The sequence below is a fragment of the Xiphophorus hellerii genome, chromosome 13 (genome assembly GCF_003331165.1).
Source record: "Xiphophorus hellerii strain 12219 chromosome 13, Xiphophorus_hellerii-4.1, whole genome shotgun sequence".
In the NCBI taxonomy this organism is placed as follows: Eukaryota; Metazoa; Chordata; class Actinopteri; order Cyprinodontiformes; family Poeciliidae; genus Xiphophorus; species Xiphophorus hellerii.
The window spans coordinates 1043422-1070969 of NC_045684.1; the positions used below are offsets into that span (position 1 = coordinate 1043422).

A 27548-nucleotide genomic window follows, 5' to 3' on the forward strand; every position below is an offset into this window, starting at 1 on the left:
AAATGACATGGTGAACATGACATGGTGAATATGAGAAGGTGAACATGACATGGTGAAAATGACATGATGAAAATTATTTTGTAATTGAACACACGTTTTCTAATGAAACTAAATAAACCAAATTATTCATATTTTTTATGTAACTTTACAAACTTCTGAAACTTTAACTTTGTTTTGCTCTTTGTATTTTGCGCTGTGATTGTTGCAGAGGAATTGTTATGCTGGTTGTTAATAATCACGTTTTTGTCTCAGATGTTGCGGAAAGTCTTGGACGAATTCAGATTTCGAAAGATGAGGAAAATAACAGGAAACGCTGAAGCTCTGGATAATTCCTGCAAACTCTCAGAATCCCAGTATGAAGAAATCCCAGAGATCCAGACAAAGAACAGACTGTACTGTCTGATAACTCTATACACACACACACACACACACACACAGAGAGATTTTAGAATAAATTAGAAGTTGTGTAAAATGCAGCTGCGTTAAAAACCGTAAAACCTTGTCCAGAATAAAGCAGACAGAAACAAAGTGGTGGTTTCTTTTTGTTATTTGTTTCAGTGTTTCTGCGCATTTTAATAACAATATTCACATTACAGTCCAACCCAAAAATAGAGGCTGAAGTTAGCTTCTGATTGAAAGCTAAAGGGCGATTCCGCTTAATTTCCTTTTACCTTGAGCGTCTTTAATGTCCTCTGATTTAAAAACTAAAACACTAGACTCTTCAAACCTGAACTAGAATATTCTACACTATTAGCAGAACATTTAAGACCCAGTTTGTGATTTGTGAAACATTTATTTAAACACTGAAAAGTACATTTCAAAATACTCTAAAAAGACTATAGGGTATGGTGACGACTCAGCTGCACATTTCTTTTAATCTGTCTAATTTTAAATAAAAATAAAAATTATTTTTTCCTTGGTATTTATCCCAGTGCCATTCTTGTTTTTTAATGGATGAACCAGAGTCAAAATACTTTAGTTTTTCAGCTAGATCAGTTGAAATATGGTGAAAAGTGCTGAAATTGCCCTTTATTTAACTTCCTCAAAAAATAATCCCAAAGTGGGTTTAAATGTATTTCTAATAGTGTGGAGTAATCCTGTCCAGGTTTTAGGAGTGTAAGTGTTTTTTTCCAACCGGAGCGTATTAAAGGTGGAGAAAAATTAGGCGGAATCGCCCTTTAACAATTCTCCGAGTCGGTAGCCAACTTCATCCTCGGAAAACACGAACACGGTGGATCTCTGTCAGAGCTGTGAGGTCGTTGTTATCCCATTAACTCCGTGGAAACGCGTCCGTGGGAGCCTCGCGGGGGTCTGATCACACCTGAACTTATCCCGCATCACCTCGCTGACGCGCGCGGCGGGTCGTTTCTGTCTTTTCTTTTATTATTTCTTTATTTTTACCGCAGTGCATCTGCAGCATCCTGCGTGACAACAGGAGCCGCTGTGGCGTCAGAGACCAGGAGCCGCTCTCCGGGCCGAGACAGAGAGCCTTTCCTGCCGCGGCCGCCTGCGATGCCAGCGCGGCGGAACCAGCGCGTCCAGGAGCCGGGGGCCAGCAGATAGGTCCGGCCGGGGAGCACGCCGCGTTTCGGGGCTCCGCAGGACAGAACGGAGGCCCATGATTCAGCCCGGCAGCCTTTCTTCCCATCTCACCATCCTGTGGTCTGGATTTCACTCCCGTAGCATCGAATAGGTAGCCTTCACATGAGCCGCTCATGCACCGGCATGTGAGGACAGCCAGTAGCGGAGGCAGTTTGCACATTTAAAGGCCCGTTTCTCATTGTGAAGTTATTATTGTTTGGCTCTGGTGACCCTCTGAGACCTCAGGACCAAAGCGCACAGCTCAGGAAGGACTGTGAGGCTGCAGCAATAACTTGGAGGTAGAAACCAAGCAACCGACGGGAAGCTGTTGCAGGTTGGAGCCAAAGAGCAGAAACGCTGCCAGGATTCAAACGTTTCTCCAGTTTGCACTTTCCTCCGCTTTCACCGGGTGACCTCCGTCCTTTAAACCAAACAGCGATCAGGAGATTCAGGTAGATCCAGGTAGAAGGTGCAGGGAGAAGACATGATGGCGGCCGTGGCCCCCCTGCTGCTCACCGCTCTGCTCTGCGGCCTGCTTGGTGAGTCCCGCTGCACTGCAGAAACACGAAACATTACGCGAAATATTCAGTTTGCTTGAAATGAGACAAAAATACTTAGAAGTCGGTTTTTGGCAAGAAACATGAGCTTGTTTTAAGTCAGTGATTCCTTAAATCTGCATTATGTAACTTTTATAAAAATATCTTTTACATGTTTGTTAAAACATAACCAGTTTGTTATGAGACAGATAATCTGTGAAAACATCCATCTCCTCCTCCAGCTCTGAGCCAATCAGAGCCAGGAGGCGGGACTTAGTGCTGTCAATCAACCTCTTTTACTGCTGAATGTGCTAATGGCAGAGAAACAAGTTACAGTTACAGGAAAACCGTTGATCTGCTGTCATCGGTGGCTATGCTAACTAGCCTAGCATGCCCTTTTTAAGGGGTTTGGCATAACCGCCATCTACTGGAATGGAGTGAGGATTGGGATGCTAAGTACTTTGGTTATGCTAGCTACAGCTTAGCAGAGAGCAGGGGCTGGTGATTGACAGCGCTAAGACCCGCCTCCTGGCTCTGATTGGTTGCTTCTAGTTAGTGTTGTTGTGTTTTTTCTTTATTTTTGATTTGTGTATTAAAGTTATAAAAAAAATGGCCAAAAATAAATATTGATAAAAATTTTTACTTCCATTGGCAGATTATTTCACATATAACAAGATATTTTTCCCATGTAATAAATGAAACATTCTACCAGTGGAACTAGAACGTTTTTCATCAATATTCATAAATTATTGACTTAAAACAAGCTGCTGAATGTTACTGAGTTAGTTTCGTCTTATTTCTGGTGAACTGAGATATTTGTGCCAGAAACCAGATGAACTCGTTGGTTTCTGATGTGTTTGGCGCCATGTTAACGTCCCGTTGTGGAAGCAGCGCCGCGGTGCGACGGCGCCTGTGCAGAGGTGGACTCCGACACCGAGGCCGTGGCGGGGCGAGGCTTCAAGCTCGGCTGCATCTCCTGCAAGAGGCGCAGCGAGGTGGAGGGCTCCGCCACCGTGGAGTGGTACTTCCGGCCCGATGGGGAGTCCGACTTCGTCCATGTGAGTTCAGACCAAACGGCGAGTCTTTTACAGCGCTGGGCTTTTCACTCAAAGAGAAACGTTACACAACGTTTACACAGCAGGAAAAACAGGATTTGTTCCTGTTTTCCATCCAAACCACCAGAACTTCCTGTAATCTCAGGAGGAGTTCTCCAGAACCGCCTGCTGCTGCTCCGTTAAAGTTACACAGAAAGTATTGATATTAATACTTTGGGTTAATTTCTTTAGTTTGTCACAGAGAAAAAGATTTGGTTGTTCACATTTTCATCATGTTATTCATGGATTTACAAATATCAGTTACAAACTAAACATGTAATTCACAAATTAAATATTTAGCTTTAAAACTAAACATTTAGTTGGAAGCTAAATATTTAGTTCCCAACTAAATGTTTAAGTCTGAGCTACATGTTTAGTTTTCAATCAAAATATTAAATCATTATTTTGCTAGCTAAGTTTTTAGTTCCAAGCTAAATGTTTATTTTCCAAAGTAAATATTTAGTTTTCTGGACTTTTAAACTTCGCTGCTGGTGGGACTGAATCACTTATCGGTCGTTTCCATATGCAAAGCTAGTTAATTAGCTTTAGTTAGCACTTTAGCTAACGTAACTAGCTAACTAGCTTTTGTTAGTTCCAAACGCTAGAAGAACTAATCTTTATGATTACTACTTTAGCAAACTAGTACATTTATAAATGAATAAACATGGTAAAAATCTGAATTTTATAAATAAACTCCCACATGACAGGCCAAATTACACAAATTGTTAATATTTGAACTATCCACCGTTAATCCACCAGGCAAACTGGGCCTGACGGTCAGACTTTGTTTGGACCTTTTTCCTTTTCATGTACTGAAGAACCACAGAAATCCGTCCATTAGCGTCCATTAGCGTCCGGTAGAGTCCGGCGCAGAGGCTGTTTATAATAAAACCTGACAGGAACTGAATCTGCTGGTAAATCCTCTGATTAACTTCCGCCTGTGCTGCCCGCAGATCTACAGCTACAATGAGAACGGACCCACCATCGAACACAACTTCTTCGAGGATCGCATCGACTGGAACGGCAGCAAGAGGAGCAACGACATCCAGGACGCCTCCATCTACGTTCTGAACGTCACCTTCAACGACTCGGGAACCTACCGCTGCTTCTTCTACCGCACCCTCACCTACGAAAACTACGAGTACTTCGACACCGTGGACAAGGTGGTGCACCTGACCGTGGTGGCCAAAGGTACGGCGCAGCCAGAAAGCTGCACCTTCCGCTCTCAGTGAGGGGGCAGGGTTTCATCTTTCACCCAAAAATCCTAAATTAAGAATCAATTAAGGCGCTAACAGTGAAGCTAAGTTTGTGTTTAGCTCTTAATAAATGTTTAGCTCACGCGGTTTCCCCTACATTTTTACGTTTGATGTCTGCGTTTAAGTTTTTCTTGTCGGCGTTTAAGAATTTTTTAAGTAGTAGCTGTTTTTATTCAAGCTCTTATTTTGAAGTGGTTGAAGTATGTTAGCGCTGCCATTCCATTTCCTCTCCTTATTTTTATAATAGATATTCTTGACCAAGTATCAAGTATATAAAAAACTAAAAATACAAAAGTTGATATAAATGAATTGTTTTGAGAGCCTTTTTGTTCACATGGTTTAAGTTAGCGCTTACCAGCTACACTGTTAGCTTCAGCCTAAACATTAAATATTTAGCTAATTATTTAGCTAATATGCAAATTAATATGCAAATTAACTTTCTGATAACCAGATAACTGCGTCCAAATGGATGCAGATGTGAAACAAAATATTTTGTTTAATAATAATTATTTAACTCCAAGCTAAATATTTAACATTTATGTAAATGCTAAATATTGAAGTAGCCTACCAAAATAAAGCCCAGTTTATAAATTCATTATTTCGAATCATTTAATGTTTCCTCTTCATCATCTTTTGATCCATACTTGAAGTTAGCATTAGCATTAGCTTCCACTAAATACCATGTCAGTGTAGGCTTTAGCCAGCCAATCTAATCTTGATTAGTATTTTAGGGTTAGCACAGTTAGCATGTTTTATTTAGCATGTCCGCCTGTCTGTCACTGTGGGGAGGAGTGTCCAGCGAGCGGTCCGGGTGCCATTTGGGTCCGTCGGAATGATTTTGTGGGGCCCCTAAACGTCTCCAGGCGGTTAAAGAATTTTAAAAATCGTCTTACAATGGAGAGAGTATTAGCAACGTTAACATTCAACATACATTAAGTGACTCCTCTACTTCAGGGAAATGGAAAATTATTGAGCTGGCGGAGTTTCAACTTGGCAAAATGTTTGGACGCCACTTCTTTAGGGGTGAAGCGTAAAAAGCATCTGTCCTGATGGAGGCAGATTCGAGCTGTGCTTGATCAGCAGCTTGTTTCCCTGTGTCAGCAAGCGGACTGCAAGCATTGCCCTCTTTAGCTGGGCTTGTGCTGATTCAGAAAACACATCGTACGTTTTCACGCTGAGGGATGTTTTGGTTTCCCTGCAGCACACAGAGGAACTGGAGAATCAGGAAGGAGAGAAGCTAACAGCTGCTAACAGCTGCTAGCAGCAGGAACCAATCAGTGGCATCAAAAACAAACCCAAAACATTTCTCCTATTTTGCTGCATTAGCCACAGATCTACGCGCAGCTTTAGGGTCACAGATGAATACAACTGGAAAGCAAAATCCTACAAAGTATTAACGTTGCTGTTAATGTTATGAGAAGATTTTTTTTCTAATGATCAAAATAATTTCCATTATGATTTTTTACCAACATTTTAGTGAAATAAAAATGTTTACAGAAAATCTCTACAGGTTTGAGCTTTTCAGGATAACCTGAGCGTCGAACCAGCAGCCAGGCCACCGGGAAACGTCCAGCTGCACTGGGGGCCCTAACCCGGGGGCCCAAACCCGGGGGCCCTAACCCGGGGGCCCAAACCCGGGGGCCCTAACCCGGGGGCCCAAACCCGGGGGCCCAAACCCGGGGGCCCTAACCCGGGGGCCCAAACCCGGGGGCCCAAACCCGGGGGCCCAAACCCGGGTGCCAGTCAGCCATGTTTAGAAATGTCAAACTAAATAACTGAAACTAAACCAAATTCTGTGAGGAAGCTAAGTATTTAGTTTACAGACTGAAGTTTTAGCTACAAAATGAATAAATAAATAGCCAATTATTTTCTTCAAGCTATAATATTTAGGTCAAAACTAAACATTTAGCTGATATTGATAATTTACCAATAACCGGAAGTGGACTACCAATTATTTCTTTCAATAAATATTTAGCTCAAAGCCGAACTTTAGTTTGACGTGCAAATTAATTAATGTGCAAATTCACTTGTGGACAACTGGAAGTGGACTACCAAAATAAAAGCCTCCACACCCCTTTAGAAACTCCTGCTTTCAAATCGTTTATCATCGATTCTTTTCCTGAACAACATTTCAGTTTAAAACGAAGGAAAACTCATTTTAACGGAAATAATGCTTATAAGTTGTCATTGAAAGTCTTGCAGTGCTAACCGGAGTTAGCATGTTTTGCTAGCATCAAGCTGCTCCCCGATCTTTGTTAGCATTGTTAGCTCATCTATTTTGCTTGCCAGAGATTTCACATTTCCAATGATGACGGGTGGAATATCAGGTCTAAACCTTAAACAATGCCAAAGGTATTAAACTAGCGAACCACCGCTAACCTGTAGAATCTGTGTATTAAACCAAAACTTTACAGAAAAAATCAAATCCTCTGCAGTTTCATCCTCACCGCCTGTACATCCTGTTTCCTGCTGAGCTTTCTGTGCTTCCTGCCCGCAGCCACCAGAGGCACGGCGTCCATCGTGTCAGAGGTCATGATGTACGTGTCCATCATCGGGCTGCAGGTCTGGCTCCTCATAGAGATGATCTACTGCTACAGAAAGATCGCTGCGGCCGGGGAGGAAGCGCTTCGAGAGGCGGCGTGAGTTTTCCTGCCTCAGCACTTCAGTCTGGACTAAATCCGTTCTGACATGTTAACGTTTTGGTTTAATTAGCTTACAAGCATAAAAGGTTAAGCTGTAGCATCAGGTTGTAACCATGGTAACAAATCAGTCTTGATTATTTAATAGGAGTATTTAGGAAAACATTGTTTGTATGTAAATCTGTTTTAGCTTCAACTGGTACGAATCAGTAAAAAATCTCCTATCAATCACCTTTTACTATCCAATTATTAATTAATCAAATAAATAATCACCAGATCAACAGATTGCTACAAATGATCAAACATTCAGTAAAGGAATGTTGTGTTTTTGCATTTTAGGCAAGAAAAAATATATATTTTCTTATTTAAAAAACAATTTCAATTGTTAATTTGCATTTTTTATGAATTTCTAATATTTTATATTAAAAAGTTTCAGAAAAATCTTCAAAATGTGAGATTTTTAAATAGTTGATTAACCAATGATTGTCAGAAAAATCGATTAATCAAATAATCGTTAGTTCAAGTCTGAAACAAAGTAATAAAGAAAAAAAAAAGTGTTTAATTTTGGGTGATTTTCTGCAAAAACTGACCAGAATTTAAATCATTTTTTCCATTAAACATGTCAGGAATAGTTTGTGTGAAACCAGGAAGCTTCGTTTCTCACCTGTTCTCCGGTTTTCCAGCCCGTTCTCCGGTTTTCCAGCCTGTTTTCCAGTTTTCCAGCCCGTTCTCCGGTTTTCCAGCCTGTTCTCCAGTTTTCCAGCCTGTTCTCCAGTTTTCCAGCTCGTTCTCCTAACATCTAACGGTTTGTTTCTCCTGTTTTTCCTGCAGGAATGCTGAATATTTAGCGATAGCTTCGGAGAGCAAAGACAACTGCGCAGGTGTGCAGGTCGGAGAATAGCACAGGTGAGACGTCGAACTGAAACATTTCTCATCATCAAACACAAAATACTTTAGATTTTCAGCAGTTTTGCATCTACAATACAAAAACGTTGAACATGATGCAAACTTCAGGATTTTCTGAGAGCAAAATGTCTGATTATATTTCTCTTCATGCCAAAACCTTTCTGCATCACATAAAGAATATATTATCTCTATTTACTGATCAAATTGAAACAGTTTAATTTCGTTTCCTCAGAGAAAACAAATTAATGTCTCAGGTACATATTTGGTATAAAACAAGAAATAAATCTAAAAATGTAACTTAACGGGGCAACTGAAGGTTAGCCTTTACTTGCAGCTTCATGAAAAAACATTTTTCTATAAAGAAATTGTTTATGCCCAACATTTTTTACATTTATATTCAGTGAAGCCACATTTTTTACTGACATTTTTTAATCTGAATTATTCCAGTCTTATTAGTTTATAAAATTAAACCACCTGAACTGATTCTAGGAGTCACATTTCACACACCTTTTATTTTACTACCTTTTCTCTGCAAAATGTTTTTCAAACCTGTTTTCTAATTAATCTATAAAAAAATCAGTATATTTCCTAGATAACAGACAAAAGTCGACTGAAACTTTCCCGAAACGCTGCGGTGACTACGCCAGGCCTGCAGGTGGCGATATAATACTGGAGTGTAAGACCTACAGTACATGCTGTGATATCGTCTTTTTATATTACTATTATTAATATAAACATATAAAATCAACCTGTAAAAGGTACCATGACGTTTACTTTATGTTTTCAAAACGAACAGGAAACTAAACCAAAAAGAATAAAATCAACACAAACAACCAAAATGATTCAAGGTGTTAGCTGGTCAACATGAAAAAAAATGTATTTACCACAGAACATTAAACTGCAAATGTTTTTATAAAAACATCAGCTTAAAATCAGAAAACATAAAAACTTAAATTATTCTTCCTCTGTATAAAGTTAGGAATTGTTTTCTGTATGTTTAGAGATGTTTTGTTTCTACCATAGTGAATATTCTGCTTGTTGATAAAAACACCAAATTTAACCTCTTGCTTGGTCACGTTGGCTCATTACATCCCATTAATGCCGGTATGAACTCCTCGCTGCTCTACTGACGACCGTTTTATTTAGTTTTATTTGGTTTTATTTGGTTTTATTTAGTTTTATTTGGTTTTATTTAGTTTTATCTGGTTTTATCAGGTTTTATTTAGTTTTATTTGGTTTTATTTAGTTTTATCTGGTTTTATCAGGTTTCATCAGGTTTTCTGGTCGTTAGTCCCTCTGGTGTTTTTGTCGCCAGGTTTCCTTCCCAGACTGAAAACTTCCCTCCAAGCTGCATGACGACATCCTGGCCAGAACCCTCCTCTTCATCGCCAGCCTGTGCTAACCTCTTCTGGACGAGCTGAACTGGACACGGCCGTCCGCTGACAGCATGGAACCAGAACTGTACATAGTCTTGTTGAAGCATGTCGTATCAGAAACCATTATGCATTAACGTATCCAGGTCCATATGTAGTCACAGCAGAGAGCTTTTACTGAACCAGCAGCGGAGGGACGTAGGAGACGCACCTCACACAGGTTCATGGATAATCACTGATTTATGAACTCTACTTCCACTTTTATGGTCTGATGTTTGTGAAGGTAAAGATTAACAGCAATAATTTGGGTTATTTAGCCTCTTATAAGTGGATAAAATGGGGGTTTATTTTTAAAATTCATATCTTCACCATTTAATTCATACATTTAAAAAAATGTCAGTTTCAAATTAAATATGTTAACAAGCTAAATATTCAGATTAGCTTAAAGTTTTAATTAGCAAGCTAAATATTTAGTCTGTAAAGTTTATTTGAAAAGCACATTTCAGCAACAAGACCGTTCAAGCTAATATGTAGCTTCAAGCTAAGCTAAATATTTAGCTAGCGAAGTAAACATGTAGCTAAAAACTATTTAATTTAGCTCTAACTAGTTATTTTTGCTAACTAAATGTTTGGACCTAAATATTTAGCCTTCATAGTAGATATTTAGCTTGTTAGTTAAATATTTAGCTCTAAGTTAAATTTAGCTCCATTAATTAATAAATTGAGCTAAATATTTAACATTCTGATATAAAATTGGTTGAAACCTGACATGCACAAATGAATAAAATGGTGAAAACATAACATTAAAAATGTCCCTCCATTTTTCTTCCTGTCAGACTAAATAACTCAAATTATTGCTGTTACTTCTTAACTGTGGAACTTTACAAACAGCGCCCCCTACACTAACTCATAGTTCTACACTTGATATAATTAAACGTGATAAGAACCTGATGTCGGGTCCAGTTCTTCTTTCAGTGTTGGTTTTATTACTGCAGCCATAATGTTTAATTTGTCTCATATTTTGGTGTCATTTTAGTTTTTTATGTTGAATATTTTAAGATTTAAGCAGTTTCACACCAAATAAGTTATTTTTTCTGATGCTGATCATAAAGTGCCGATATTTGAAGCAGAGATGCAGAACTGGAGTTGCGTAATTTTAACTGTAGAGGGCGCTAAACACTCAACAACCAGGAAGCTTTCAGGGAAGCTTTATTTACCTCAGGAGCAACAAGAGAGCCTGAAACCGAGGAGGAGCAACCAAAACCAAAGAACTGCTGATCTGGAGGAGAAACTTCTGGATCACCGGAGGGAAAACAGCCAAAACGGATCAGGAGTTTTCATGTTTTCAGAAGTGAAGCAGAAAAAGCTGCGTTTCTTTTTAGCTCACAGCTGTAAGACGCAGTCTGTGCCGGGATACGGAGGCAGGCGGAGCTGGTACTTCTTCTCCAAGGCGGGCGGGACGAAGCGTCCTCCCAGGAAGTGGTACCGGCCTCGGAACAGGGAGGCGGATTTCTTCGGCGCGGTCAGCGAGATGAGCATGTCGGGCTGCAGGCCGTCGGTGCTGCCCTGCTCCACATCCCAACCTGAACAAACGGACAGAACCAGGATCAGAACCCACAGACTAATAAAGATTCAAACGCTAAAAAATGTAGAGAAACAGAGATAGAGACATAAAAACTAATTATATGGAACTTTTTAGACTTAGACTTATATTTATTGTCATTGCACAAAGAAACATAAGTAATATTGGCAATGAAATGTCCTCTGACATTGAATGTTTTCTGAGTTTATTTGTAGTTCAGATGAAAAGTTTTCATCCAGAGCGACGCTAATCTTGGGTCCGGTCGACCCGGTTCTACTGGAACCAGAACTCCATCACCTGCTCCACCTCCAGCTGCTGTGGTTCTGAGTCAAACCAACCTGTTCCCCTCCTGGCCTGTGGGGGCGCTGCACCAAGAACCACTGAAGGAAACGACACTGAGAGCAACTTCCTTCTTCACCAGATGGAAACAAGATGGAGGCGTCAGATTTTAGTGTTGGAGGATTTCTCTTTAGTCTTTGGCTGAAGACCAGGAGCCATTTCTGCTGCTAGCGCTAGGCTAGCACGTTAGCTTTGGTTGTATTTACCCAGAATGCCCTGCGCTGTAGTCCACTTCCTGCTTTTGGAGCGGTCTCTGGTCCGCTTGGCGTTCACATTAAAACCGAACCAGAGTTCGCTTCAACCCAACCCAGACCGAAGTTTGGAGGACCAGAGGTCAGAGGTCGGTTAGCGTTCACACCTCACCAACCGGACCGGACTTTGACTACACAGTTGGAACAGCTGGTGTAAATACCTAATCAAACTCTTCAGATGTTTCATTCAGCTCTTATTTCCACTTTTTTGTAACTTCTAATATAAAGCAGTTTTATGTTTCTCCGTCAGCCAATCAGGGAGCTGTGACTGACGCCATGTTTGTAGTCCCGACCTGATGGGATGTCGATGCTGGCGACAGGAACTGTGGTCTTCTTCAGAACGTCCAGGATGGAACCGAACGGTTCCCGCACGGCGCCCTTAAAGCTGAAGCCAAAGATGGCGTCGATCACCAGGTTGTACGCCTCATCGATCACTTTCGCCTGAGAGACAAAGCAGAGTCAGAGATCCGTGTCGCTCCGCGTCAGACGGCCCGAAGCGATGAAGATCCAACCTCAGGCATGTCCGTCAGGAAGGGGATCTCCATCTTCTCGCACTGCGTGGTCAGACCCTGGAACAGCGGCTTGCTGGGCCGCTTCGGGTACAGGACGGTGGGCTCGTAACCCTGCAGCGCGACACGACTCAGGAAACCCAAACATCATCTGCATAAAAACACGCATGGAAGGAAAACTGACTCACAAACAGCTTGAGGTGTCGGGCGCAGACCAGCCCGTCGCCGCCGTTGTTTCCTGGTCCACAGATCACCAGCAGAGACGGTCTGGCTTTGACCAGAGAGGACAGCGGGTACGCCTGCAGGGGGGCAAAGGTCAAGAACCTGAGAGAAAATGGAGGACACTGTCCGTTCCACCGGACCAAACGACCTCGGTTCGTCAGGCAGAAAACCGTCTCTGCAGAACCTAGAAATGACCACAGAAACCTTAAAAGCACCAAACCCAAACAGGCAGAGGCGGACTCCAGTCGATCTGGGTCAAACCCAGTTAAACCAGTATCCTAACTGGGGCAAGGCAGAGAGCTGAACTGGACCCTGAACACTGATGGAGCTGCACAAAATTTTATACTTCAGCAAAATCCTTCACATGCGAACATAAGACCCTAAAAAATAAAAACCTTAGCCAAAGAAAGATTCAAAATGGCAGCCAGTTTTCAAGAAGGCCCTCAAGAAAGATTTATTTTTGCACTAAATTTGAAAAATTTATTTCAGATGAATACTTCTGGTGTCAAATCATAAATAACTGAACTCATAAAAATCATATTTACTGACATTTTTGGGATTTTTCAAGATGGTTGTCATGGAAATTTTATTTTTAGACTAAAATCAATAAACAGATGAAAGTGTTACGTGTCAAATCATGACCTACAAATTTTTAATCATAGTAATCATATATATGTTCTTGATCTTCCAAGTGGACATTTTATTCTGAAATCCTGACGCTTTCCGCCTGAAGCAGCTGAAAACCCAGATCTGCGTGTTCCTGTGATGGTTCTGACCCGTGTCACGGCCGTGGCGCAGCTGAGTCCGGCCAGCTCCATCAGCTGATCCACGCTGAATCCGTACTCGCTGAAGAGCTCCTCGTCGATCTTCTGGGCCTCCTCCTGCCTGCAGCGAGTCCAGAGCTCAGATTCACCTCACACACCCGGTCTTTAGCACACACACTCTCTGAGAGCTCACCCGAGATGTCTGACGGCGTGGGCCATCGTAGACGCCGCTCTGCCCGACAAACAGTGGCTCCTGTGGCGGTCAGCTGCAGAGGACACAGAGCATGACCCCGCCTGAGCCAGAGAGGCCGCACAAGGTCGCGAGGTCACCAGGAAGCCGATCCCCAGCAGAGCGCGGACGTTCAGCATCCAGAGACGGATTCCTGGGAAGAAAACAGACACAGGCTGGTGAATACCGATAAAATACCAGCGTTTCTCTCTAAATTCAGAATTAATGCTTTATTATTTTAAATAAATAAAACACTGGGACAGAAAGCAGCCACTGTGGAACCATGTGAAAAAATCTACAAACGCTCATATGCACAGGGTTTGGCTCAGAGTTTTCTAATTCACCCAAAATACATTAAAAAAATAGATATACTGTGATTCTAAAACATAAAAACAAACTTCTATAAAAACTAAATAAAAGCAAAAAACATAAATAAATGAAGGAAATGCTGAATAACACATTTTTGACAAATGGTTTTGCTAAATACAACACATTTCAAAACAAAATGATTTATCAAAAAAAATTCTTATTGACAAAATGAAGAAATAAATGGATATATTTTTTAATATATCCATTCAGTTTCTGCCTTCTTTTTAATTACAGAAAATGATCAATTAACTTCAAAAGGTAAAATAAATGCTGTAAAACCCTAATACATTAATAAGGATAAGGTAAAAAAAAAATACACAGGCGTGTTGTGTTAGAAATACTAAAACAGAAATATTAATAAAACTTTGTCTGCTTTGCTAAATATAAACAACAGATTTCAAAACAATTTAAACAGAAAAACACTGATATTTCTAAATATTCCTGATGTATTTTTTTGCTTAGGTAAATCCAAAAATATGTTTAATGTAATAAAATAAATCACGCTTAGTAATTTGAAAATAAAAATATTTTATTTTGGAAATGATAGTGATAATATATGATAATGACGTCCAGCTGCTATAAAAGTCCGGGTTTAAAAAATTCACAAATAGAGAAAAAATGAGGAGAATAAACTTCATGTCAAATATAATAATTTTATACATTAAAAAGCACTGTGTCCACTTTATTTCACATAACTTCTGTTATCACATCCCGTCTTTATAAACTCTAGTTTCCTGTTTGTTGATCTTCGGATGCTAACAGCTGTTAGCTTCCTGCTGCTCTCGTGAATTTATCAAACATGAAATAACCAGAAACAATCTGCGATCATTAAATATGTTTTTCATTTTACAAACAAGTTACACAGTCTTTAAAATAAACTCTGGACAAACCTGCAGCCCGGTGAAGATCAGCAGGTCTAAAGATTAGCCGCAGCGCTCTGACCGAGCAGAACACTTCCGGGTTCAGAACTACAAAACCAAAAAATAAAAGCTGCCATTTCAAAATAAAAGCTCGATCAACGAAAACAATATACAAGCGAGCTGCTTCCCGTTTCAAGCTTTTTAGGACAACTTTCAATACAAATCTTATTCAAATGGGACATTTTAAAGTATTTTTCCTTCATGGTCAAACAATAAAATCATTTCTGCATTATTCATTTAAACAAAAAACAGATAAATATTTAGCTTGCTTATCTGCCTCTGAGCCAAAAGAAACAAATATTAAAGTAAAGTTAAATTCCAGTCACTTTATTGACAAATAAAATGTGATTTAATTTTTTTTTAAATATCCTAGGAACCTTGTTTTTATAGATTCAAACGAATTTTGTCAATGTCTTGAGGAGCCCATTTATATAAAATCACATTTTAATGGTCTGCTAACGAAGAGAAATGAACAAAATTTCAAAAATACATTTTTAGAAAATATTTTTTTATTTATATCAGGAAAATACATTTTCTGCAGTTATGTAGCCCTGTTTAGCTAAAATAATGTTATTGATAATGACACCAGTCAGATTTAACTGAAGCTAAAAGACAGGAAACAGAATTGAATATAAAAGGATAAAAAACATACAAAAACATTTTCTCTTAGTTTTTCTCAAAGGAAAAACTAAACTTTTAATCATAAGTCAAGTCTTATCTTTAAGCATGCATGGGTGCACAATGGAAATTAATATAAAAGTCAGAATTAATATAACCTGAAAAATGTTAAAAGTATAAAAAGAAAACTAAAAGCTAATAGTTGCTACACGCTACTCATATAAAAGATAAACTTCTTCATTGGTCGACGTGTTCACATGATCGGACAGCTCTCCATCCTGGATCCAGTCTGGAAGGAAACACGGGTTTGAAAGGTCATGAGAATGACTCAATGCTCAACAGAGGCTCAAACAAAGCCCAGAAACCTCTGAACATTGAAGTGATGGGCGGACGTCTACCTTGCGAGGTGTGCTGCTGCTGAACACGTACGACTGCGGCACCAATCCTTCAGAGATTCCTCCGCTGCGGAACGAGCGGGACGCAGACGACACGGAGCAGGTGCTGGATTTGTCAGACGGAAGTCCACAGGAGCCGCAGAGGACGGTCCGGCTGCGCAGGTTGTACTCGCCGTCTGCGCAGGTGCTGTGAGCCACCTGCTGGAGAAGACAGGAACTTCAACCACGTCAAGTGAAGAGTAAGAAATTCTCTGACTCTAAGGCTGTTTTCACACCTGATAGTTCAGTACGCTTGGTTCAAAACATCCACATTTGCTCCGTTTCCATCTGCTGGGGTTTTCTGAGTCAAATCAACCAAACTCTTTGAGCAACCTGTTCCCCTCCTGGCCTGTGGGGGCGCTGCACCAAGAACCACTGAAGGAAACGACACAAAAACCTCTGAAGACACTGAGAGCAACTTCCTTCTTCACCAGATGGAAACAAGATGGAGGCGTCAGATTTTAGTGTTGGAGGATTTCTCTTTAGTCTTTGGCTGAAGACCAGGAGCCATTTCTGCTGCTAGCGCTAGGCTAGCACGTTAGCTTTGGTTGTATTTACCCAGAATGCCCTGCGCTGTAGTCCACTTCCTGCTTTTGGAGCGGTCTCAGGTCCACTTGGTGTTCATATATGCATTAAAACCGAACCAGAGTTCACTTCAACCAGACTCAGACTGAGGTTTTGCGAACAACAATTTGATTAGCATTCACACCTCAGCAACCGAACCAGGCTTTGACTAGACAGACGGACAGGAGTTGGATTGAAGCGGTCTGATCATGGCTCTTGTGACTGCAGAATTGAACTCTGGGTCGGTTTGAATGCATATGTGAAAGCCAAGTGGACCTGAGACCGCTCTACAAGCAGGAAGTGGACTACAGCACAGGGCATTCTGGGTAAATACAACCAAAACAAGAATGCTAGCTTAGTGCTAGCAGCAAAAATGGCTCCTGGTCTTTAGCCAAAGACTAAAGAGAAATCCTCCAACACTAAAATCTGATGCCTCCATCTTGTTTCCATCTGGTGAAGAAGGAAGTTGCTCTCAGTGTCTTCAGAGGTTTTTGTGTCGTTTCCTTCAGTGGTTTTTTGGTGCAGCGCCCCCACAGGCCAGGAGGGGAACAGGTTGGTTTGACTCAGAACCACAGCAGCTGGAGGTGGAGCAGATGATGAAGATTTGGCCCAATCAAACTGAGTTTACTGGTCTAACAGATAGGAAATATCGTAAAAGTTTGAGCTGTTCCTCTCACCATGTCTTCATCTTCATCTTCAAACTGAGTGCGGGTTACCTTCCTCATGGCCATCTCCTGGTAGGAAAACACATTTTTCATGAACTTACATGAACTTTGCAGCTTTAAAATCCAGCAGCTGCTGGTTTCCACTACCTCTCCGTTGGCGCTGATCAGGGTGGTCTGGAACTGGTCTCCGGTTCCCCAGGAGCTCTGGGTCTTCCACAGCAGGTCTGAAGGAGGGTTGTGGACTCCCCCAGAGCTAGAAGCCCAGATCTGACCCCAGCCAACATGGCAGGCGGTTAGAACAGAGAGCTGATTGGCTGGTTGGTGTGGAGCATAAAGACGATGCCTACCGTGACTCTCTGACCGGCCTTCAGGGTGAACTTAGCCGGGAACTTGAAGATGATCGGAGAGTTGGATCCGATCTGCCGCTTCAGCTGCCAGTTCCCCAGATTCTGGTCCTGCAGGACGGACAAACAAATGAGACAGAAAACATGAAGGAGGACTCAGGGAGGAGCAGCCTTTCAATGCATCAGTTTCAACAGGTTTGCAAGCTACTTCCACCAATAGGGGGCAGCACAATCAAACACAGAGACTAAAAGGAACAGCTTTGTTCATAAAAATGTGTTTGAGTCAATAAAAACAAGCCTCTATCATTTTCAAGATGGCTGCCATTTTTAGGCCTTTTAAATCAGTTATTGCCATTAATTGCTCCCCATTTTCATAACTTGGATGAACTTTATGTCACATTATTTGTTTTTACTTTGGTCATCAGATTCAAACAGCAGCAGAATCAGAAACTGAGGACTTTGCTGTTAGCGAGTTTCACACCAGTCGTCAGCTGGAAGGAGGTGAAGATGAGACAGACAGACGTCTGCATGGTTAGCATTAGCTTCTACTCATTTTTATGTGTTTAGCATTTTAGCATTAGCGGAGATGATATACTTGTTTAGTGGATTAGTGTTCAGTGAACATAAGTTTTGTTTAGCTGCCGATTTTAGTGCAACCATATATTCTCCATCTTGTAAATGGCCGCCATCTTGAATTTCTCAGTAACAGTTTTTTTCCTTTGTTTGTTTAAAAAGCAAGACCCTGGGAACAGATTGGCTGTTGTGTCCTCACTGTGTGGTTTTTTTCTTAAATCTGCTAACATTTCAGCTCAGATCTTTTCAGTCTGGATGTTGGCATTAATGTTAAGAACGAGTTAACCAAAAACTTAAAAAGTATCCAGTTGATTCAGACCCTGATCAATATCTGTTTGTGTTCACATCACAGCATCATCAGTAAAAAAAATCAAGACTGTTGACGATAAAGAAGAGGGAGGCCAGGATGGATCCCTGAGGAACACCGTCAGCTGGTTTCCACTCTCTCACCTCATCCGCCTTGTTGCTGAGTCGGACGTACTTCCCGTCCAGGTCCACCTCGTCCACGGTGACCCGCCCGCTGGCCGAGGCCTGCTGGGTGATGCGGGTGCGCGCCACGGCGCTGCCGGCGAAGCTGGACGCCTCGCTGTCGGTGTCGTTGTGGCGCCGCCTCTTCGCCGGGGAGCTGCGAGCGCTGCCGTGGAGCGAGCGGGAGTGGGCCGCGGAGGTGGAGGAGCGACTTCCTGTCACTCTGGTGGGAGGAGGGCTGGGGGATAGACGCAGCCTGCAGGGACGAACGTTCATCAGACAAACAGAAAAAATCAAATCCGTAGTCCTGGAAACTCAATCAATTCGAAATGCTCAAAAATCGATTTTATTCGGCTTAATTTTTCATAAAATTATATTTTGAATCATTCGTTGGTATTTTTTTCTTAAGGAAATGCCAGGCAGCCAACCCAACATGACACAGGTAATTTAATTTGCAGAATTTTATGCTCACACCATATTTTTGTTTAAAGGAGCAGTATCACGTAAAATTTACTTTTTAAAATCTTACCTTCATGTTTTAATTTTTTTCCCTCATCAAAAACCTGGAGTGTTGCCTCGATTTTTTCACGTTTGATAAATCCTTTACTCTCCATGGCAACCATTCAGCTGTTCAAAACACCTGGGTGGACCTAGCCCCGCCCCTAAAGCGCAGCTCCTCCCCCACTCAGCTCTTTCAGACTAGCCAGCAGCAATTAGCAAACAGCTGCTGAGCTCAATATAGAAGCTGCTGCTCAGAGTAACGCTGATCAAAACCTTAAAGGGTTAATAGAGGAGCCATGTTGGGATGACTTCCTGGAGGCGGAGCTTCAGGAAGAGCAGGAGCTTTTAAAGAGACAGAGACCCAATCAGGAAGTAAGATTTCTTTTAAGTCAAATTTTATATATAAGTAGGCCTATAGCATTTCTATAACAACTGAAGGTAATACAGTTACTTGATTGTGCTATAAAATGGCCATATGTGCCTGGAAAATACATAAAAACCGCACCTTTAAATTCAAACTGGTGGAATTTGGTGTAGTATGAATCTGTTTAAATAAATGTCTTTACACTAATGTCTTTTCCTCATCAGTCACATAATTTAACAGAATCTCCAGACTGAACAGAAAACTTGGCCCCTGAATGAAACATTGTTTCTGAATCTAATTGTGAGCCTAAAACTCAGGATTGAATGGCTGAACACCGACAGCGTCTCTAAAGTGTGAACTGATGAAATGAGGGGATGTTATGTGGCTTCAGCTCCCTCAGCTTCGCCTCGCCAGCTGCAGCACAGATTCAGATTCCTTCTGATGCGGCTGAAGCTACCTCTCCTCCTCTCCCTCCAGCAGCTTCCTGTAGGCGCAGATCTCCATGTCCAGAGCCAGCTTCACGTCCAGCAGCTCCTGGTACTCGTCCAGCTGCTGCTGCATGCGCTGCCTCATCTCCGCCATCTCCCGGTCCTTCTCCCCCAGCAGCCGGCGGGTCGTGTCCCTCTCCCGCGACAGGGCGTCCTCCAGCTCCCTCAGCTTCGCCTCGCGGGCCGCCAGCTGCACCACAGATTCAGATTCAGACTGATGGAGCCAAACGCCACCAGGGGGCCCCCAAGAGCATTTTGCAGTGATTGCACTGCCTACACTTTTTGTTCTAAATTTTAAAAACAAAAGACAGCAAATTTGTCAACTTCTTCTCTGTAAATCCAGTGTTTGTCTGAAGATGTGACTTTCACATAGTTGAATTAACACGTCGTACTTATTTACTACTCTGAATTTCAAAATGCTAATTAATTAGAGCATCTTTGCTAGTTTGCAACGCCTGTAAAAATAAAATCAACAACCAGAAGTAACAGAAGTATGACGTATGCTGCAAAAAACATAAAATCTTACCCGATGTTTTTGTCTAGTTTCTGGTGCAAATATCTTAGTGCTCTAGAAATAAAATAAAACTGATTTATAAGCAACTATTTAGCAACTATTTAGCCAGATTTAGGAGCTTGTTTTAAGTCAGTAATTCCTTAACAGGATGAAAAAGCAATAGTTCCACTGCATGTAATTTCTTTGTTATTGTTTACCCATGTTGTAGGAAACATGATCTAATTCCGTATTATTGCAAGTGTACTAAGATATTTACACAAGAAACTAGTCAAAAATACTTGGTATTATGTTGTTTGTGCAGGGTAAGCTAATCATGAACAACACCAATAACTGTAGGTAGGTTGCATGCATAAAGCAGCGTGATGAAGCATGTGGTGTTGGTATGGAGGGGAACCCCGAGTGAAACTCTGCCCAGGCCCCCAGAAGGCTTGCTCCGGCCCTGTTGGAACGGACCTGTTTCTGCAGCTGGCTAAGCTGGGCGGACGTGGTCTCCAGGCGGATCCGGGTCTGCTGCAGCTCCTCGTGGGCGGCGCCGACCAGGTGGCTGCTCCTGTCCGCGGACTGACGGGCGCTCTCCAGCTGCCGGTGGAAACAAGATGGAGGATCCGTCAGAAACGCCACGTCTGGCTTCATTCAGCCAAAAAAAACCTTCTATGGAGCTAAAACAGGGACATAAAGTTTATTTTAAAAAAGAAACTGGAAAAAAAAAAAGATTTTAAACTGAAAAATATTTTGACACAAAATAAATTAAGATTTAAAACTGAAAAATGAATCTGGACTACTTTTTAATGTTTTTTTTCAGTTCCATGTTTTTTTTGTTGTTTATTTTAAATTTTTTGATTTTTTTTTTGTTAAAATTATTTTTAGTTTCAAATAATTTTTCAGTTCACATTTTTTCTTCCAGTTTCAAACTAATTTTCTTTTGGACAAACTTCATGGCATTAATTTATCTCCATAAACTTTGTCTCCTCCCTGCGTTACACTGAACTCTAGTTCAGCTTTAAGGTTTTATGCATCAGAATATAATCATAATTCATGTTGTCTTCTGGTGTTTCAGGTGCAGAGATTATTTCCAACAGCACTTCTGGTCTGGCCTTTGACTAGGCCATTGCAACACCTTGGTTCCGGTCTTGTTTAGCCGTTATCCTGCAGGTTTGGACCAACCTTGGCGTTGTAGGTCTTCTCTATCTCCTCCTTGTACAGTTTAATCTGCAGCTCATGCTGGCTGCGCATTTCTGCCAGCGCTTCGGCCAGTTTGCTCTCGAAGTCCTGCTGGTGGCCGTTATCCAGCTCCACCACGCGGGACTCGTGGCGACGCTTCGTCTCCCGCAGCTCCTGGAAAATAAAAACCATCTCTGAACATTAATGAGTATAAAAATACACACATAAATACTTCTATACAAATATAAACTTCAATAAATAAAATCTAGTAACTACTATTACTATGAGCTACTAAGAAGTAAAAACGAAATGAATAAAATAAAAATGGAAATATTTAAAAGTTAAAATAATAATAATAATAATTGTTATTATTATTATCATTATTATTATTATATAAATTAATCATATCAACAAAAACAAATGAATGGACATTTTAAAAAGATAAATAATATCATTATTGTAAATTTTTAAAACTAAATAAACAAATAAAAGATCAATTAAAAATAAATGAGTAAAATGTAAAAAAATAAAATTATAAATTTTGTAAAAAATATATGTATAATTATTAAAATTTTAAAATGAATGCATTTATAAAGAAATAAACCAAACGTATAATAAATATATAGCCAAATTAGGGATAATAGTTATTATAAATGAAAAAATAGACATTAATTAAAAATGAATGAATAAAATATAAAAAAAAAAGAATGGAAAGTAATGAATCATTTAGAAATTTAAATAAATAAATAAATATTAGTGTGTGACCGGGACATCCGGGAGGAAGCTGTACCTCAGAGTAAAGGTTCTTCTGAAAGTCCAGCTCCTCCTTCAGCGTCTGGATCCGGTTCTCTCCATCCACCCTGCGCAGCATCTCGTCCTGCAGCTGCTTCTTCGCGTCACCCAAACTGGCTTCCAGCTGGGACAGAAAACCCGATCAGAACCCAACGACCCAACAACATCCGCTCTGACGCCGCCAGAGGGCCGCCGTCTGCAGCGGGTCCTACCTTCGCCACCTGGGCCTTCAGGTCCCGGTTCTCCGCATCCAGGCTGCGTTTCTCTCCCAGAGCCGTCGTCAGAGAGGCGTCCTTGGAGTTCAGCAGAGCCTCCAGGTCTCTGAGTCTCTGCAGGGCGGCCGCCAGCTCCGACTCCTTCTTGGTGTTCCTGCAACGACGCACACAGCCGTCTCACTCTGAGCAGCAGGCGAGGCTCTGCAGAGAGCATCCGATCCGGTCCGATCCGATCCGGTCCGGTCCGGTCCGGTCCAGTTCGGTCTGGTCCGGTTCGGACCCACAACCTTCTGGAAGAAGCTGCTGAAGCTGGGATTGTAAACTGGGGCCATAAAGTTTGATCAAAAGAACAATTTGAAACTGAGAAAAATATTTTTAAACTGAAATCAAAGTTTTAAAACTGGAAAAAAAAGAGAGCTGAAACAGTATTAAAAAAAAAATTTCCTAAAGAGAAATCTTCAAAAACCAAAATTTGATTGCGCGATACTAATTCGATAATATCTATTTACTACCTACCTGTAACTATGTTTGTTACGCTTAATTGTAACTAATGTTGTTGCAACAGAATAAAACTATGAAAAGTTATGAAAAGTGTAAAGGTTTTTTATTTATTTCCACACCAAGGCCTGAAGCCTTACTACATGATAAAAATACAAGCAGATCTATTTTTAACCCAGCATAGGCACAGAGTGGGAGGGGAGCCAGGCCCCGCCCGGCCACCCCTCAGCTCCGCCCCTGTAAAACCAGAACCAGAGGAGAGCCTTCGCTGCAGATGACTCACCGTCCACGGCGCTGGTCCCATGAATCTGGTAACCACAAGCCACAGCCGCTGGTGTTTAGTTGCCATGGCAACAACTTGGCCCCACCCAACACACACACACAGACACACACACACACATTCACTCAGGTTTTCCCAATATTTATGGAAAAACGAGCAGGAAAATGTGCAGCCGGAGACTCTGCCACGTATATAATGATGAAGACGGAGGAGGAAGAGGAGGAGGAGGGGAAAGAGTTAGTCACCAGGTCTGGATGGGGCAGGACGGAGCCGACGAGCTGCACACATTACTTCACTCTAATTCTAGTGTAAATATAAATTTATGGATTAATGGATTTATGGATTAAATTTATGGATTAAATGTTAGCATGTCTGTGCAGAAATGAGTCAAAGAAACCAACAAGAAATGGAAATAAAACTTGCTAAACTACATGACGCATTTCAACCAGTAGCATATCTGTAAAACAAGATTAAAGTTTAAATCTACTAAATTATGCTTTTAGTTTAGCAGCATCCGCGTCATTCAGCAGCCGTTAACCAAACCTTCAGGCTCTCCGATGTCTCATAATCTTCACAAACATAAATAATCTTCTGTGCCTACAAAACATTTTGTTCACAGAAACTCCCATGAAATGTTTTGTATCTCTGAATTTATTAATAAAAATGATAACCAGATGTTTCTGCAGCCGTTTCTGGGAAAACTGTTTTTATCTGAACGTCAGAGTTTGTCATTTTTGGTGTTTTGATCAAAATGTTTCAGTTTTAACTGTAAAAATGTCGATGTAACAAACAAGCAGGGGCGCGTTTAACAGATTTAGGGCCCCAGGAGCAACAGGGCACCTTTAAATAAATGAGGTCCAACTTTTACCAAGTTTTTCAAGTTGGAAAAATCAACTGGATCCCCCTTGAGATTGGAACTGACCTTAAAATGTATATTTCCTCTGATGAAAACATTGTGACATCTTTCTTTGTACCAGAGTGTGACTATGAACCCACCTGGCCTTCAGCTCCTTGTGGTCCTCCCTCACTTTGCCAAGCTCCAGCTGGAGCCTCGCCCGCTCCTTGGCCACCGAGTCCAGAGTCTGCCGGGCGTCGGCCAGCTCGGTCTCGTAGGCGGCCTTCAGGCCCGTCAGCTCCCGGGTCACCTCCGTCTCGGACTCGGTGATGCGCAGACGCAGGCCGGCGTTCTCCGCCTCCAGGGAGCGCACCTTGTCGATGTAGACGGCCAGACGGTCGTTGAGGTTGGACAGATCCTTCTTCTCCTGCAGCCGGGTGATGCGGTTGGGGGACAGCGGGGTGCTTCCTCCTCTAGGAGTGTTTTGGGGTGTCGCCATTTCACCTCAGAGCCTGTTGACGAGAAAACGTCAGTTTAACCCCTTAATGCCTCAATTCATATCCAATAGTGTAAAATACTATTATTAAGTTCGATGCTAAATTACCTAAAAATGACACCTTGCATTAGTGTAGATTTAGCTATGATGCTCATTAGCGACACTAGGCTCTTAAGGAGTAAAACAGACTGTTCAATCTAACTATGTACATTATTTTATTGATGCTATTCTCAAACAAGACTGTAGGGTTATGAGTCTAAATATATGTTTCTGAACAACTATTGCTTTTCATCATTACAGTGTTCCAAACAGAATCTAAATCCCATTACTGCAGAGTCCCAGGAACTCCTCGTCGCTTTCTGCAGAATGAAATCAGTTTTACAAATTCAACATATATTGTTGAACAGTTGTCGGTTTCTGTCGTGTTTTCAGTTCAGTTAAATACTGAAAAATCCCTTCACTGTACTTTTCTAGAAGCTTTTTTCTCTTTCAAGATAAAAATTACACGATTGTGAAAAAAATTATTTGCCAATATTTATATATTTTCTCTTGTTGATTCAAAGATAACTAATCAAAATACGTGCATATAACCTGCTTTTCCTTCACATACTGCTTATTAATATTACTACTTCTCATTAATCATTTCCATTCTCTAGCTGCCTAGTGTCGCTAAAAAGCTTCAAACCCAAAATTAGAAACAACTTTTAGAAATTTGGTCCCATGTTCTAAATCTTATTATATAAAATGTAGAATATACTAGCCAACCTAAATATATTTGTGTTGCAGAACCTAGCTCTGGGTTTTTACTGAGTTTATTGGCTCAGTGAACAACGTGTAGTTCACACTTTGACCACTAGATGGTATCAAAGTGCCTCTAAAAGCATTCTTGGCATGAGAGGAAAATAAATCAACCAGCATTTGTTGGATTCATTCCCTTCATGAAGCTAATTAGCTTCACTAAGTTAATTATTAATAATCTTGTTTTAATAAAAGTTTTGTCCTGCTTTCCGTTGCCTGGAATAAATCCAGGGGAAAATCTCACATCTTTGCTTTAAGGAATGAATCCTGAATAAGTTTCTAAGTCCATCTCTGCTCTCTTCAGCCCATGAAACACAAAAGACCTCATTAATCCAGAGTCATGGGAGGGGTCAGCGACTCCACCCTAAAATGAAAAAAATGCAGCATCTCTGCACCAAAAGTCGGTTTTACCTTTTTTAAATCCTGTTAGACGAAGAGGAAACTACTCGTCGATCTTCTCCGACTCGTTTGCTGGTTCTTCTGAGTGTCTTCGGACCGGAGCGCTGTTCCCCTGGCTGCTGGTCTGTTACTGAGCGTCTGCAGATGGGTGCGAGCGCCCGAGTAGGAAAGAATGAGATGGGTGGAGAGGAGGGAGGCTGGCCCCAACTTTGGCACTTGGTAGGTGGTTGTTCTGAATGGATGAGTCACCAGGGCTCAACCAAACACAGGATGGAGTTTATAATTACACCAACTGAGTCAGCGCAAACTGGAAACAATCCTCCTCCTGGAGAACTTGCACATGATTATTCCAGTTTTTTCTCTTTGAACTTCGCTGTAAAGTGTATTTACCAGAGACTGAAATGAAACATGGCTAAACCTCCTACAGCAGCAGCCATTCTCAGCAGTGGAGGAATTTAGCTCCACTCTTCAGTACTGCTTCAAACCAGCTCCCACCACAGCGTTTCAATCAGGCCAGACTTTGACTAGGACATTGCAGAACCTTCATTTGTCCTCCTTTCTGTCATTCTGCTGCAGGTCTGCTGATGTTTGGGATCACCAGACACTAATGCCATGTTGAAGCTCTTAAAGCTGCAGAAACTTTTATAAAACTTATTGTTTTACATATTTGTTGAAGCCGTCATCATGTCATGACAGTAAGGAATCAAAATCCATCTCCTGCCTTCTCCCAGTGCTAACTGGAAGCAGCCAGTGCTTTTGCATTAAAATGTTTTATGTTTGTTTATTATCTGGGTTTACAGTTGATGAGCTAATGTGCAATATATCTATATTGTGTATTTGTTGCTGTTTGTAAATTGTTTTTTATTTATTTAGATTGTATTGTTGTAGGACTATTTTCAACCTTTGTGGAAATAAATAATTATTTGTAAAAAGTAATAATGTGTGTCGTCCTGACCTGGCGAAGCTTTTTGGTTCATACTGGGAAACTGAATAGTTCTGGGGCCACAACACCAGGTGGCGCTGTTGGTCACAGTATTTCACTATTCAAATTTCAGACATCGCTTATGTCACATTACGGTAAGTTGTTTGTCCACCATTAGCACATTTAGCAGCAAGTACATGAGATTGATTGACAGCGCTCTGACAGGAGAGGTGCATTTCTTCAGATACTAATAGCAGATCAGTTATGTCTCATAACAAACTGACATGACAAGCTGGTGGAGCCGTCCAAGAACATCCAGGAGAACATCTGCTCTCAGCAAGATGAGGTGATGAAGATGTTCAGCCGCACAGATCAGAAGTATATCTGTAGTCTGTTTAATGGAGGAACATAAAGGCCACAACACAGTGTCAGCTGCAGCAGAAAGGACTGGGGAGGAGAAAAAACTCCAGGAGAGACGAGGAAACATCCACTGGAGAGAAAGATGTGAAGCTGCTTCAACAGGAGGTGGAGGCCATCAATCGCTCTGCTGATCAAACAGTGGAGGACAGTGAGAAGATCTTCACTGAGCTGATCCGTCTCCTCCAGGAAAGAAGCTCTGAGGTGAAGCAGCAGATCAGATCCCAGCAGGAAACTGAAGTGAGTCGAGTCAAAGATGTTCAGGAGAAGCTGGAGCAGGAGATCACTGAGCTGAAGAGGAAAGATGCTGAGCTGGAGCAGCTCTCACACACAGAGGATCACAACCAGTTTCTCCTCAACTACCCCTCACTGCCAGCACTCAGTGAGTCTACACACCCATCCAGCATCAACATCCGTCCTCTGAGACACTTTGAGGACGTGACAGCAGCTGTGTCAGAGCTCAGAGAGAAACTACAGGACGTCCTGAGAGACTCATGGACAAACATCTCACTGATGGTCACTGAGGTGGATGTTCTACTGTCAGAACCAGAACCAGAACCAAGGAGCAGAGCTGGATTTTTAAAGTATTTATATGAAATCACCCTGGATCCAAACACAGCAAATGCATGGCT

General features: G+C 41.4%; 3 protein-coding genes across 4 annotated transcripts; 1 reads left to right on the forward strand and 2 right to left on the reverse strand.

Annotated features, from left to right (window-relative positions):
• The first annotated feature begins 1187 nt into the window (after nucleotides 1–1187).
• Nucleotides 1188–10336, forward strand: scn1bb (sodium channel, voltage-gated, type I, beta b). The gene is made up of 6 exons (XM_032579987.1): nucleotides 1188–2120; nucleotides 3009–3175; nucleotides 4165–4402; nucleotides 6965–7106; nucleotides 7938–8012; nucleotides 9328–10336. Exons 1-5 carry the CDS (start codon nucleotides 2066–2068, stop codon nucleotides 8005–8007), a joined length of 672 nt encoding a protein of 223 aa, XP_032435878.1. The 5' UTR covers nucleotides 1188–2065; the 3' UTR covers nucleotides 8008–8012; nucleotides 9328–10336.
• A 240-nt stretch (nucleotides 10337–10576) lies between these two features.
• naxe (NAD(P)HX epimerase) lies at nucleotides 10577–14652 on the reverse strand. The gene is made up of 7 exons (XM_032579972.1): nucleotides 14541–14652; nucleotides 13246–13435; nucleotides 13065–13173; nucleotides 12255–12365; nucleotides 12070–12180; nucleotides 11851–11998; nucleotides 10577–10968 (listed from the first exon to the last, which is right to left on the reverse strand). Exons 2-7 carry the CDS (start codon nucleotides 13419–13421, stop codon nucleotides 10769–10771), a joined length of 855 nt encoding a protein of 284 aa, XP_032435863.1. The 5' UTR covers nucleotides 13422–13435; nucleotides 14541–14652; the 3' UTR covers nucleotides 10577–10768.
• A 405-nt stretch (nucleotides 14653–15057) lies between these two features.
• Nucleotides 15058–26937, reverse strand: LOC116730621 (lamin-A-like). Of its 2 annotated transcripts, none has more exons than XM_032579965.1 (13): nucleotides 25590–26937; nucleotides 24046–24396; nucleotides 22269–22425; nucleotides 22055–22180; nucleotides 21268–21438; nucleotides 20557–20682; nucleotides 19559–19779; nucleotides 18219–18492; nucleotides 17199–17306; nucleotides 16999–17118; nucleotides 16864–16920; nucleotides 15587–15781; nucleotides 15058–15477 (listed from the first exon to the last, which is right to left on the reverse strand). In XM_032579965.1, exons 2-13 carry the CDS (start codon nucleotides 24381–24383, stop codon nucleotides 15442–15444), a joined length of 1929 nt encoding a protein of 642 aa, XP_032435856.1. In that variant the 5' UTR covers nucleotides 24384–24396; nucleotides 25590–26937; the 3' UTR covers nucleotides 15058–15441. The 2 variants fall into 2 exon arrangements, with proteins under 2 accessions (XP_032435856.1, XP_032435855.1); XM_032579964.1 differs by having other exon boundaries at nucleotides 15587–15784; nucleotides 25590–26936.
• Between the last annotated feature and the right edge of the window lie 611 nt (nucleotides 26938–27548).